The following is a 14244-nucleotide window of genomic DNA, read 5'->3' as shown; positions in this document are numbered from 1 at the left end:
ATGCCTTCTCCAGATCCATAAATGCTACATACAAATCCATTTGCTTTTCCAAGTATTTCTCACATACATTCTTCAAAGCAAACACCTGATCCACACATCCTCTACCACTTCTGAAACCACACTGCTCTTCCCCAATCTGATGCTCTGTACATGCCTTCACCCTCTCAATCAACACCCTCCCATATAATTTACCAGGAATACTCAACAAACTTATACCTCTGTAATTTGAGCACTCACTCTTATCCCCTTTGCCTTTGTACAATGGCACTATGCACACATTCTGCCAATCCTCAGGCACCTCACCATGAGTCATACATACATTAAATAACCTTACCAACCAGTCAATAATACAGTCACCCCCTTTTTTAATAAATTCCACTGCAATACCATCCAAACCTGCTGCCTTGCCGGCTTTCATCTTCCGCAAAGCTTTTACTACCTCTTCTCTGTTTACCAAATCATTTTCCCTAACCCTCTCACTTTGCACACCACCTCGACCAAAACACCCTATATCTGCCACTCTATCATCAAACACATTCAACAAACCTTCAAAATACTCAATCCATCTCCTTCTCACATCACCACTACTTGATAGCTATATACATGTTGATAGCTTTATACATTATATTCTTCACATCACCAGAATACTTGGATGGTGATTTTGAATACATACAGTCTGTAACAAAAAACTCATATCTATCAATATTTGTGGATAAATGCCTGATTAGAGCAAAGAGAACCTCCCATACTAATACTGAAAAAAAAGTACGAAGAACATTCTAATGTTGCCATTCTACTAAGAGCTTGCAACCTTCTTAAATATTTCAAGGCCTAAATATCAATATTGTTTTCAAATATGAAACATCATAAGTCCTATTATAAAGATCATCCTTAAATAACGTTGGAAGTGTATGTAGTATTTCATACTCATGTTGTCAAGATATACATATTGGTCAAACAGGAAAGGGACTTAACCAACACAAGTACAATAATAGACCTGGGTCAGAATCTAGTGAAATCTTTTCGAATTACAAAACAATACATTATGAATCATAATGATAGAATAAATAGATTGGATGATATGTAGATTAATTCTATTTATGATGTGCCAAATATCAAAACAGCAATCTCATACCGTAGCATAAATTAAATTCACATGAAGTAGGGCTGGGCTCAAGTTCCTCAAGTGCCAGTGGGTCAGGTGCAACCTTGTTCCCTTTGGTTGTGGTGGGTTATGTTAGGTGCCCTGTTCCTTTCAGATTTGTTCACATACCTTTATGTAATATTCATTTGTTATTTACCTTCAAGAGGTCTTGGAAAATAGGGGAAAAACCTAGGTAGATGCTTTCACTTTCCTGAGTTAAGAAAATTTTGCCTATCCCATGGTGCTACTGTGGATCAACATCATTCAGATGCATATACATATCGCTATAGGTACAGTATATATTTTTTCTACATTAATCTGGTGGTATCCACTTCACTACTGTGACAACCAAACCTGCATGCCATTTTCTTGTAAGTTGAGAGTGCTGTCGCTGGGTCTTTGCCATATATTTTGGGGATCACCACTGAATGACATACTTGAGACAGGACTCTGCACTGGCAGGCCTACTCTAAATGTTGAAAGTTGCACATATATCATGAAGACAGTAGTAGATATATGGACCATGCAATCTCTTCTTGAAGCTTTCATCATCAAAAATTCAATTATTTTCCTTAAGAAAATGTATAAAATTCTAATTACTCCTAATCAAATAAAAAATATTTCTCCATGAAATTATCATGCTTGTTTAATAACACTCATAAAATCAAGGCAATAAAAGCAATTTCATAAAAGCAATATTCAGGCATTTCATTCTGATATACTTAACTATCATAATGGCGTAAATATCTAATAAATAAAAATGAAAAAACTACAGCATAAGTTTTGAAGCAGACTTGTTTCCCCCCTTTTTATTTTTCTTACTATCTCCTTCCTTCTTCTTTCTTATTTTGTTGTTTGAATTATCCTGCAGCTGCTTGAAGAATGTATGAGAGGATCTGATCACCTTGTTCTGCTCCCCCTCCAACTGTGAAGAAAATCAATATTAAAGAGATAAGTATGGTGGACAGATATGCAGGTTTGTACCTTCTGTTAAGCCTGTTGTTCTGAAACAAGATTAAAATATCTCTCCAGCACCCTACATATATGCATTAATAAAAAAACAGGTTTTTAAGAAAAAGAAAAATGTACAAACTGACAAACACCCATGCATTATTTGTGGTTGCATGGACTGCCTTGTGTATGACCATGAAAACATTTAAAATATATCATTTTTATTTATTTATTATACTTTGTCGCCGTCTCCCACATTAGCGAGGTAGCGCAAGCTAACAGACGAAAGAATGGCCCAACCCACCCACATACACATGTATATACATACATGTCCACACACACACATATACATACCTATACATCTCAATGTATACATATATATACACACACAGACATACATATATACACATGTACATAATTCGTATAGTCTGCCCTCATCCATTCCCACACCACCCCGCCACACTTGAAATGACAACCCCCTCTCCCCACATGTGTGCAAGGTATCACTAGGAAAAGACACCAAAGGCCACATTCGTTCACACTCAGTCTCTAGCTGTCATGTATAATGCACTGAAACCACAGCTCCCTTTCCACATCCAGGCCCCACAGAACTTTCCATGGTTTACCCCAGACGCTTCACATGCCCTGGTTCAATCCATTGACAGCATGTCAACCCTGGTATACCACATCATTCCAATTCACTCTATTCCTTGCACACCTTTCACCCCCCTGCATGTTCAGTCCCCAATCACTCAAAATCTTTTTCACTCCATCTTTCCACCTCCAATTTGGTCTCCTACTTCTCGTTCCCTCCACCTCCGACACATATATCCTCTTTGTCAATCTTTCCTAACTCATTCTCTCCATGTGACCAAACCATTTCAAAACACCCTCTTCTGCTCTCTCAACCACACTCTTTTTATTACAACACATCTCTCTTTCCCTTTCATTACTTGTTTATGGATGGGGTTGTTAGGGATGTGAAAGCAAGAGTTTTGGAGAGAGGGGCAAGTTATGGATGAGAAGGCTTGGAAAGTGAGTCAGTTGTTCGCTGATTGTACAGCGCTGGTGGCTGATTCGGGTGAGAAACTGCAGAAGTTGGTGACTGAGTTTGGTAAAGTGTGTGAAAGAAGAATGCTGAGAGTAAATGTGAATAAGAGCAAGGTTATCAGGTTCAGTAGGGTTGAGGGACAAGTAAATTGGGAGGTAAGTTTGAATGGAGAAAAACTGGAGGAAGTGAAGTGTTTTAAATGTCTGAGATTGGATTTAGCAGCGGATGGAACCATGGAAGCGGAAGTGAGTCACAGGGTGGGGGAGATGGCGAAGGATCTGGGAGCATTGAAAAATGTGTGGAAGGCAGGAACGTTATCTTGGAGCAAAAATGGGTATGTTTGAAGGAATAGTGGTTCCAACAATGTTATATGGTTGCAAGGCATGGGCTATAAATAGGGTTATGTGGAGGAGGGTGAATGTGTTGGAAATGAAATGTTTGAGAACAAAGTAACGAAAAGGAAAGAGAGGTGTGTGGTAATAAAGAGAGTGTGGTTGAGAGAGCAGAAGGTGTACTGAAATGTTTTGGTTACATGGAGAGAATGAGTGAAAGATTGACAAAGAAGATATATGTGTCAGAGGTGGAGGGAACAAGAAGTGAGATACCAAATTGGAGGTGGAAGGATGGAGTGAAAAGGATTTTAAGCAATCAGGGCCTGAACATACAGGAAGGTGAAAGGCATGCAAAGAGTAGAGGGAATTGGAACGATGTGGTAAACCGGGGTCGACGTGCTGTTAATGGATTGAACCATGGCATATGAAGCGTCTGGGGTAAACAATGGAAAGTTTTATGGGGCCTGGATGTGGAAAGAATGCTGTGGTTCGGTGCATTACACATGACAGCTAGAGACTGAGTGTGAACGAATGTGGCCTTTGTTGTCTTTTCCTAGTGCTACCTCGCGCATGAACAAGGGGAGGGGGTGCCATTTCATGTGTGGTGGGGTGGCAACGGGAATGGATGAAGGCAGCAAGTATGAACATGTACATGTGTATATGTCTGTGTATGTATATGTATGTATACGTTGAAATGTATAGGTATGTATATGTGCGAGTGTGGGTGTTTATGTGTATACATGTGTATATGGGTGGGTTGGGCCATTCTTTCGTCTGTTTTCTTGCACTACCTTGCTAATATGGGAGACAGCAACTAAGTACGATAAAATATTATAAGTATAATAATACCTGAGGATGAATTGTAGCACAAAATAGGCACATTATGTAAGAAACAAGCATCGTAAAGAGGTATGGTAGTAAGATCAGTCTTACTGAGAGTGCCAATCAGGCTGTGATGAAATGATTTGGGTACACAGAAATGGGTGAAGACAGACTGGCAAAGAGGATCTTTATATCCCAAATTGGAACAGAAGCCAAGCAGAGTGCTCATCTTCCTCAAAGAATAAGTATGGGGTGTCTGAATATGTGTGGATGTAACCAAGATGAGAAGAAGGGAGAGATAGTTAGCATGTTTGAGGAAAGGAACCTGGATGTTCTAGCTATGAGCAAAACAAAGATAAGGGAGAAAGGAAAAGAATGGCTCGGGGATGTCTTAGGAGTAAAGTCAGGGGTTTAACACTACTCCTATAGTAGGAGTTGTGGAAATGCATGAAAGAGTGTAAGGACTTACGTCCTAGATTGATAAGGGTGACTATTAATGCTCAAGCACCAGCAATTAAGAAGCCTAACATAGAGAGGCAGGTTTTTGAGAGAAACAAGTGTCAGTAGTTTTGATGCAAGAGTTCTAGTATTAGTATTCTAGTATTAGTAATGTGACAGTAAGGGTATAACTGGAAGGCATGGGGGTATCCAGTGCTGTGAATGATAACGGTAAACAGTGATGTGTGCAAATCATTTTTTTCATACTTGTTCCTCATTTCCCTTGATAGTGAGATAACACAAGGAACAGATGAAGAGTGGCTTCATTCACTCACATTCTCTCTCTACCTCCCATGTATAATGCAGAAGAATAAGAGCCCCATACCAACAACAAGGTGCTACAGCCCTTTCCTTGGTTTCCCAGACTGCTTCATGCGCCCTTCATCAGCCCACTGAGAGCACATCAACCCCTATATATCACAATTCGCTCTATCCCACACACACCGCATACACTCCTGCATGTTCAGATCCCCTAAACACTTAAAAGCCTGTTTCTCATCATTCCATCTCTTCAATTTTCTCATTCTATTTGTTCCCTCTACTTATGACATACATATCCTCTTAGTCATCCTCTCCTCACTCATCCTATATATGTTGAAATCATTTCAGCACACCATCTTCAGCTCTTACATATTCCTCTTACTAGCACACCTCTCTTATCCTATCATTTCTTATTCAATCCACCCTCTTCACACCATGCATTGTATTAAAACATTTCATTTCCAACACATTCACTTGTTTATCTAGGGCCCATGTCTCACAGCCATGTAACATCATCCGAACTTCTATACCATCAAACACAACCATCTTTGCCCTCACCAAAAGTGACCTCTCTCTCTCTACACATCTCGCAATGCACCCATGTCTTCCACTTCAGCTTACATGTCCCTAACAAACAAAAACTGACTCACCCCCCAGGCCCTTCTCTCAACAGGCTGAATATCTACCCTTCTCTCCAAGATCTTTGAACTCACCTCCCTCACCTCATCTCTGCCACTCATCTTCCTCTCTTCCTACCAACATAATTGCCTTACTGTCTTGATAATACTCTTCTTTACTTACTGCAGTGTTCCTCTCACACCATATAATTGCTAAACCTCCAACAGAGCATCTCTATCAAATTATAGAAGATAGGGATGTTTCATTTCCTCAAAAAAGTAACATTCTACAATGTTTAAAAAACAATCAAGTTACTATCTCCATAATTCCTCTAATATTGCACTCAAAGTAAACATGAAAATTTTACCACTCCTTACTGCTTTCAGGCCTGTAAAAAATTCTTCAACTTTCCTTCCTTTTCTGTACCTGATAGGTTACATTTCAACATCTGCCTTCCTGAATTTACCATTCATCTCTTCAAAGCTTAATAAAGAAAGACCATATTTCATATACTTAATGTTTATATGATATTTACTTACCAGTTTCACTTGTCCTGTCTTAACAGCCTTTTCTATAAACTTTACTGAGGACTTAGCATCAAGTCTTCCATTTGGTCCAACCTTTTTCAGCTTCTCTTGCAGTTTCTTATCCTGCATCTTTGCCTTCTGCTTTTGGTGGGCTTTCTTCTGCCGCCGTTCACGCTTTCTATCAGTACTTGTGCATTCAGTTTTCCCTCGTAGTTCCCCTCGTAAAGGTTCTTTAATGACAATTATATGTGGAGAAAAAAGAGCAAGCTTAGATTTGCAATATGCAGTAAGTTACAAATTGATGAATTATACTAAGTATGAAAAAGTCATTCAAGTGCTCTGATTTCCATGGCCCATGACAAACTTTACTACTGTTACAATCTTTGGTGAACCTGTCACTGCCCCTGTAATTAAAATAACCTAATTACATCCCTTTAATAAAGAGACTAACTCTTCTGACTGCAAGGCACAACATGATACAAGCAAGATTTAATACAAATTATGAAACAAGTTCCTTTCTTGTTTGAAAAATAAACACAGAAATTCTCCTGCTACATGTGATGAACTTATCACTGGTACTTTAGATGAAATAGGCTATCCTAAAGTGTTCTTAACTGGGGCTTGGTTTGGTTGTGCTATGTTAGCAAAATTAAATGTAGAGCATCAATATATGTTATTCAACTGTCCTCTCCCACTTTAGTAAGGTAGTTTCTGGAACAAATGAAAACAACTGCTTCATTTGCATATAACCTCTTTTAAGCTGTAATATAAAGGGCTCAGACTGGGGTGTCTAAATCTGTGTGGATGTAACCAAGATGTGAAAAAAGGAGAGATAGGTAGTATGTTTGAGGAAAGGAACCTGGATGTTTTGGCTCTGAGTGAAACGAAGCTCAAGGGTAAAGGGGTAGAGTGGTTTGGGAATGTCTTGGGAGTAAAGTCAGGGGTTAGTGAGAGGACAAGAGCAAGGGAAGGAGTAGCAGTACTCCTGAAACAGGAGTTGTGGGAGTATGTGATAGAATGTAAGAAAGTAAATTCTCGATTAATATGGGTAAAACTGAAAGTTGATGGAGAGAGAGGGGTGATTAGTGGTGCATATGCACCTGGGCATGAGAAGAAAGATCATGAGAGGCAAGTGTTTTGGGAGCAGCTGAATGAGTGTGTTAGTGGTTTTGATGCACGAGACCGGGTTATAGTGATGGGTGATTTGAATGCAAAGGTGAGTAATGTGGCAATTGAGGGAATAATTGGTATACATGGGGTGTCCAGTGTTGTAAATGGAAATGGTGAAGAGCTTGTAGATTTATGTGCTGAAAAAGGACTGGTGATTGGGAATACCTGGTTTAAAAAGCGAGATATACATAAGTATACGTATGTAAGTAGGAGAGATGGCCAGAGAGCGTTATTGGATTACATGTTAATTGACAGGCGCACGAAAGAGAGACTTTTGGATGTTAATGTGCTGAGAGGTGCAACTGGAGAGATGTCTGATCATTATCTTGTGGAGGCTAAGGTGAGGATTTGTATGGGTTTTCAGAAAAGAAGAGTGAATGTTGGGGTGAAGAGGGTGGTGAGAGTAAGTGAGCTTGGGAAGGAGAATTGTGTGAGGAAGTACCAGGAGAGACTGAGTACAGAATGGAAAAAGGTGAGAACAATGGAAGTAAGGGGCGTGGGGGAGGAATAGGATGTATTTAGGGAATCAGTGATGGATTGCGCAAAAGATGCTTGTGGCATGAGAAGAGTGGGAGGTGGGTTGATTAGAAAGGGTAGTGAGTGGTGGGATGAAGAAGTAAGATTATTAGTGAAAGAGAAGAGAGAGGCATTGGGACGATTTTTGCAGGGAAAAAATGCAATTGAGTGGGAGATGTATAAAAGAAAGAGATAGGAGGTCAAGAGAAAGGTGCAAGAGGTGAAAAAGAGGGCAAATGAGAGTTGGGGTGAGAGAGTATCATCAAATTTTAGGGAGAATAAAAAGATGTTCTGGAAGGAGGTAAATAAAGTGCGTAAGACAAGGGAGCAAATGGGAACTTCAGTGAAGGGCGCAAATGGGGAGGTGATAACAAGTAGTGGTGATGTGAGAAGGAGATGGAGTGAGTATTTTGAAGGTTTGTTGAATGTGTTTGATGATAGAGTGGCAGATATAGGGTGTTTTGGTCGAGGTGGTGTGCAAAGTGAGAGGGTTAGGGAAAATGATTTGGTAAACAGAGAAGAGGTAGTAAAAGCTTTGCAGAAGATGAAAGCCGGCAAGGCAGCAGGTTTGGATGGTATTGCAGTGGAATTTATTAAAAAAGGGGGTGACTGTATTATTGACTGGTTGGTAAGGTTATTTAATGTATGTATGACTCATGGTGAGGTGCCTGAGGATTGGCAGAATGCGTGCATAGTGCCATTGTACAAAGGCAAAGGGGATAAGAGTGAGTGCTCAAATTACAGAGGTATAAGTTTGTTGAGTATTCCTGGTAAATTATGTGGGAGGGTATTGATTGAAAGGGTGAAGGCATGTACAGAGCATTAGATTGGGGAAGAGCAGTGTGGTTTCAGAAGTGGTAGAGGATGTGTGGATCAGGTGTTTCCTTTGAAGAATGTATATGAGAAATACTTAGAAAAGCAAATGGATTTGTATGTAGCATTTATGGATCTGGAGAAGGCATATGATAGAGTTGATAGAGATGCTCTGTGGAAGGTATTAAGAATATATGGTGTGGGAGGCAAGTTGTTAGAAGCAGTGAAAAGTTTTTATCGAGGATGTAAGGCATGTGTACGTGTAGGAAGAGAGGAAAGTGATTGGTTCTCAGTGAATGTAGGTTTGCGGCAGGGGTGTGTGATGTCTCCATGGTTGTTTAATTTGTTTATGGATGGGGTTGTTAGGGAGGTGAATGCAAGAGTTTTGGAAAGAGGGGCAAGTATGAAGTCTGTTGTGGATGAGAGAGCTTGGGAAGTGAGTCAGTTGTTGTTCGCTGATGATACAGCGCTGGTGGCTGATTCATGTGAGAAACTGCAGAAGCTGGTGACTGAGTTTGGTAAAGTGTGTGAAAGAAGAAAGTTAAGAGTAAATGTGAATAAGAGCAAGGTTATTAGGTACAGTAGGGTTGAGGGTCAAGTCAATTGGGAGGTAAGTTTGAATGGAGAAAAACTGGAGGAAGTAAAGTGTTTTAGATATCTGGGAGTGGATCTGGCAGCGGATGGAACCATGGAAGCGGAAGTGAATCATAGGGTGGGGGAGGGGGCGAAAATCCTGGGAGCCTTGAAGAATGTGTGGAAGTCAAGAACATTATCTCAGAAAGCAAAAATGGCTATGTTTGAAGGAATAGTGGTTCCAACAACGTTGTATGGTTGCGAGGCATGGGCTATGGATAGAGTTGTGTGCAGGAGGGTGGATGTGCTGGAAATGAGATGTTTGAGGACAATGTGTGGTGTGAGGTGGTTTGATCGAGTAAGTAATGTAAGGGTAAGAGAGATGTGTGGAAATAAAAAGAGCGTGGTTGAGAGAGAGCAGAAGAGGGTGTTTTGAAATGGTTTGGGCACATGGAGAGAATGAGTGAGGAAAGATTGACCAAGAGGATATATGTGTCGGAGGTGGAGGGAACGTGGAGAAGTGGGAGACCAAATTGGAGGTGGAAAGATGGAGTGAAAAAGATTTTGTGTGATCGGGGCCTGAACATGCAGGAGGGTGAAAGGAGGGCAAGGAATAGAGTGAATTGGATCGATGTGGTATACCGGGGTTGACGTGCTGTCAGTGGATTGAATCAGGGCATGTGAAGCGTCTGGGGTAACCCATGGAAAGTTGTGCGGGGCCTGGATGTGGAAAGGGAGCTGATGTTTCGGGCATTATTGCATGACACCTAGAGACTGAGTGTGAATGAATGGGGCTTTTGTTGTCTTTTCCTAGTGCTACCTCGCACACATGAGGGGGGGGGGATGGTATTCCATGTGGGGCGAGGTGGCGGTGGGAATGAATAAAGGCAGACAGTGTGAATTGTGTGCATGGGTATATATGTATGTGTCTGTGTGTGTATATATATGTGTACAATGAGATGTATAGGTATGTATATTTGCGTGTGTGGACGTGTATGTATATACATTGTGTATGGGGGTGGGTTGGGCCATTTCTTTCGTCTGTTTCCTTGCGCTACCTCGCAAACGCGGGAGACAGCGACAAAGCAAAATAATAAATAAATAATAATACCAAAACCAGTGCCTATCATCTAGACCTATGCCCCCATTACTGTGCCATGGCTTATTTTGACTATTTCATATGCTCTAGTTCAGCTAATGACAGAAAACTGCCCATGTATATCACATCATTTCTATCCACAGTAAGCCTCACACCTCATCATTCAAGCCCTAGTAACCAAAAGCCTCCTTTATTCCATCCTTCCATCTCCTTGTAGGTCTCCTCTCCATCCCTACCTTCACTTCTGACACATACATCCTTTTAGTCAATCTCTTTGTTTATCCTCTTTATTCTCTTGAACCATTTCAACATACCTTAGTCAACCCTCTCAATCAGAATGTACTTACAACCACACCTCTATCTAATTCTGTCATTCCTTACATGATGAACCTTCCTCATATCACAATATCATCCCCTGCCATTTTGTTTCCATCTCTTCCTTTTTTTGCATTCACATCACAACATTCATTTTTAAATACCTGCTGAAACAATGTTTAAATATAAAATTAAGAAAAAATGTTCTATAAATTTCAAGATAAAGAATGTGGTGGCAACTTGATAAATCACTGCATAACAAAGGTATGAAAAAAAATATTCTCACCTAAGAGAAAATGGATTTAGGTTCAGTGACTGTTCAGTTCTTAACAACTAGATAGCTTTTACCATTCAAGAAAGGTGAATGGAAAAATATACTAGCAACAAGAGGATGGCATTAGCAAGAGAAACAATGCCTGTAGAAAGATAATTCCAATGAGTTTCACCTTTCTGTACAAAATCTGAGTTACTTCACTTTAAAATATGCTACTGAATGTAATGCAACAGACATTAAAAGTAAGTACAAAGATTTCTGCATTCAAATTGACTTAAGATCTAATAAAATGCTAACTAACCCAAGATCTCTTGAGGTGCAAGCAGTGAAGCATCAGTCGCTGTTATAGGTGTGGCTTCCTCCATACGGATGGCTGGCAGATTACTCTTTATCTTTATATCAGCATTGGTCTGTAAAGTACATTCCACTTATACACAGAAATGTCTTGAAAAATGAAAAATAGCCAAGTATATGTGATACCTGTTACTAAATGAATCCATATAAGGCACATACAGTATCAGTTTTCCTATCATAACAATATATCTTTTTCATTTTAGCAAGTTAGCATCAGGAACAGACAGATAATAGCACATTTGTACTTATCCATACTATGTACAAGGTGCTGAAACCAGAGACTACCATAAACAGCCAAGTCCCACAAACTACTCTACGGTCTACCATGAATGTTTCATGCCCTGGTTCAGTCCACGGACAGCACATTGCCTTATATGTACTATACTGCCCCAATTCATCTCATCCAATGCAATCATCTCACCCTCCTGAGGGTTGAGGCCCTGATGCCTCAGCGCCTCCTTACTCCATTTTTTTCATCTCTTCATCTCAAACCCAGAGTAGTGGATATACAAAAGAGAATTAAGTGATGAAATAGTAAAACAAAATGGTACAAAACAATGAAGATGAAATCTCAGTAAGCAATAAAATTGCAAAGGACAAGAGAAAGAAAAAGCAATATTCTGAAAAGAATTACCGCAACAGAAAATGAACTTGCATATCTTTGTAAAACAATCACCAATTTAACAGCAATTCATAGTAAAGATAAAGGAGTAACTAATACAGTAAAATGTTAGGAACATGGTAGCAAGCTGATAATTAAGGATAAAAGAACAAAATAACTAACCAAATGACTACAATTGTTCTGTATATTGTCTATGGCTTTTATAAATCCCAGACACAGTTATCCGTAAGGTAAAGTATTCCTTTATTCAGAGGAACTGCAATAACCTCTCCTCTTCATCCACTGAAAGGTCTCTCTGGTCTTTAACTAAGAGTAACGCTAACAACTTCTGTCCCTCTACTTTTTCTTCATTTTACCAATGACAGAACTATAGCTATCTCTCCCATTCCTTCACCTGTGATGCTCCTCTTACTAATCCTATGCCCCTCCTCATAATCTCTTTTCAGACTGTCTGAAAAGCACTTCTCTCTCTCGACACAAGCATCCATCCCATATACTGAAAGAGTATGCCTCTGAACCTGCACCTGCGCTTGCTTGTCTATTTCGTTTTTGTTTAAAAACCAGAATTCTTGCTTCTTCTTGGCAGCGAGCATTGGTACATCTCATTCCCAAGAAGAGTGACTACTCTAAGCTAACTATCATCCTCTTGCTTAGATATCAACCATTTCCAAAGTCTATGAATCTCTCCTCAACTCCTATATCTTTAGACTTCTTGAATCTCACAGTCTTCTCTCTGATCACCAGTGTGGCTTCTGTAAGATGAGATCCACTAGTGATATTATTTCCTATCTTACTAATGTATGGTCATCATCCCTGAAATATTTTGAGTCCTATATATCTACCCGTGACATATCCAAAGCTTTCAACAGGGTGAGGCATTGGGGTCTCATCTCTACTCTAACATGTTCTCTCATATCCAGCTTCTCTCTGGCCAAGCTATATCCATAAGAATTGATGGAGCAACCTTTCCCTCCTTTCTCCACCAACAATGGTGTCCATTAATGCTCTGTCCTGTCCCCTACAATTTTTTCTCTATTTTATAAATGATTTCCTCTCTTCCATAAATAACCAAGTGCACTCATAACCTGATGACTCAACACTGCATTCCTCCACATCCTTCAATTCTGCTCTTTCTTCTCTCACATATGTATCTTGTCTCAACACAACTTCCCCAATAAACTCTAAATTGAACAGGATATTTCAGTGGGGAAGGCAAAAATCTGATTAAGTTTAATGCCTCTAAGACCCAGTTTCTACCCATCTCTGTCAAAAACACCTCATAACTTCTCAGGCTGCTTAAATACTTTAATGTAAATGTTGCAACCAGGATCTCACCAGAAAGTTCTGCAGGCTGTGTTTATTACCATGTAGAAACTGTGATATGTATTATGTTGGGCAGACTGGTAAGGATCTTTCCGTTAGACTTAACATATATAGTATGAGAACAGGACAAGAATCAAATACCTTGTTTAATCATGTTGAATATTATGATCACTGTACTGAATGGAGCAATGCCATCTCAGTTATTAACTTTAACCCATTTACCATGAGAAATAGCACTGAATCTTCTATCTATAAACACACAAAGAACTGTAACATTAATATTAGTTAAGGTCTATACAAATTGGATAGCTTTATTATTCATAAAATTTCTAAACAATTCCCTTTCTAGTCCACATCATAAAGCTTATGATAAGCATGTTGTAAGATTTGAATATACCTAACCTCCATTTGGGTGGTGATTGTTTACCAACTGGCTTCCTAGCTACATCTCTTCCTTCAATATCAACTGAGTGTTATATTTCTTTCATGTATCTCCCTTGATATTGCCATCATCACACGAAAGTGTTATATGGTTGCGAGGTGTGGGCTGTAGATAGAGTTGTGCGGAGGAGGGTGGATGTGTTGGAAAAGAGATGTTTGAGGACAATATGTGATGTGAGGTGGTTTGATTGAGTAAGTAATGAAAGGGTGAGAGAGATGTGTGGTAATAAAAAGAGTGTGGTTGAGAGAGCAGAAGAGGGTGTTTTGAAATGGTTTGGTCACATGGAGAGAATGAGTGAGGAAAGATTGACAAAGAGGATATATGTGTCAGAGGTGGAGGGAACAAGAAGTGGGAGACCAAACTGGGGGTGGAAAGATGCAGTGAAAAAGATTTTGAGCGATAGGGGCCTGAACATGCAGGAGGGTGAAAGGCATGCAAGGAATACAGTGAATTGGAATGATGTGGTATAACGGGGTCAATGTGCTGTCAATGGATTGAACCAGGGCATGTGAAGCGTCTGGGGTAAACCATGGAAAGTT

The 14244-nt window shown here is 39.8% G+C and overlaps 1 protein-coding gene across 1 annotated transcript in view; it reads right to left on the bottom strand.

Annotated features, from left to right (window-relative positions):
* Positions 1–1002: 1002 nt before the first annotated feature.
* The window catches only part of LOC139760506 (U3 small nucleolar ribonucleoprotein protein MPP10-like), a 73078-nt gene continuing 59836 nt past the window's right edge, over positions 1003–14244 (bottom strand). The window contains exons 8-10 of the mRNA XM_071683795.1: positions 11266–11374; positions 6217–6434; positions 1003–2069 (exon numbers count right to left, since the gene is read on the bottom strand). Of these exons, the coding sequence (XP_071539896.1) occupies positions 1914–2069; positions 6217–6434; positions 11266–11374 (483 nt within the window). The 3' untranslated portion in view covers positions 1003–1913. The remainder of the gene's footprint in view (positions 2070–6216; positions 6435–11265; positions 11375–14244) is intronic.

The sequence above is a fragment of the Panulirus ornatus genome, chromosome 37 (assembly GCF_036320965.1).
Source record: "Panulirus ornatus isolate Po-2019 chromosome 37, ASM3632096v1, whole genome shotgun sequence".
Classification (NCBI taxonomy): Eukaryota; Metazoa; Arthropoda; class Malacostraca; order Decapoda; family Palinuridae; genus Panulirus; species Panulirus ornatus.
This window is presented reverse-complemented; position numbering and strand designations above follow the sequence as displayed.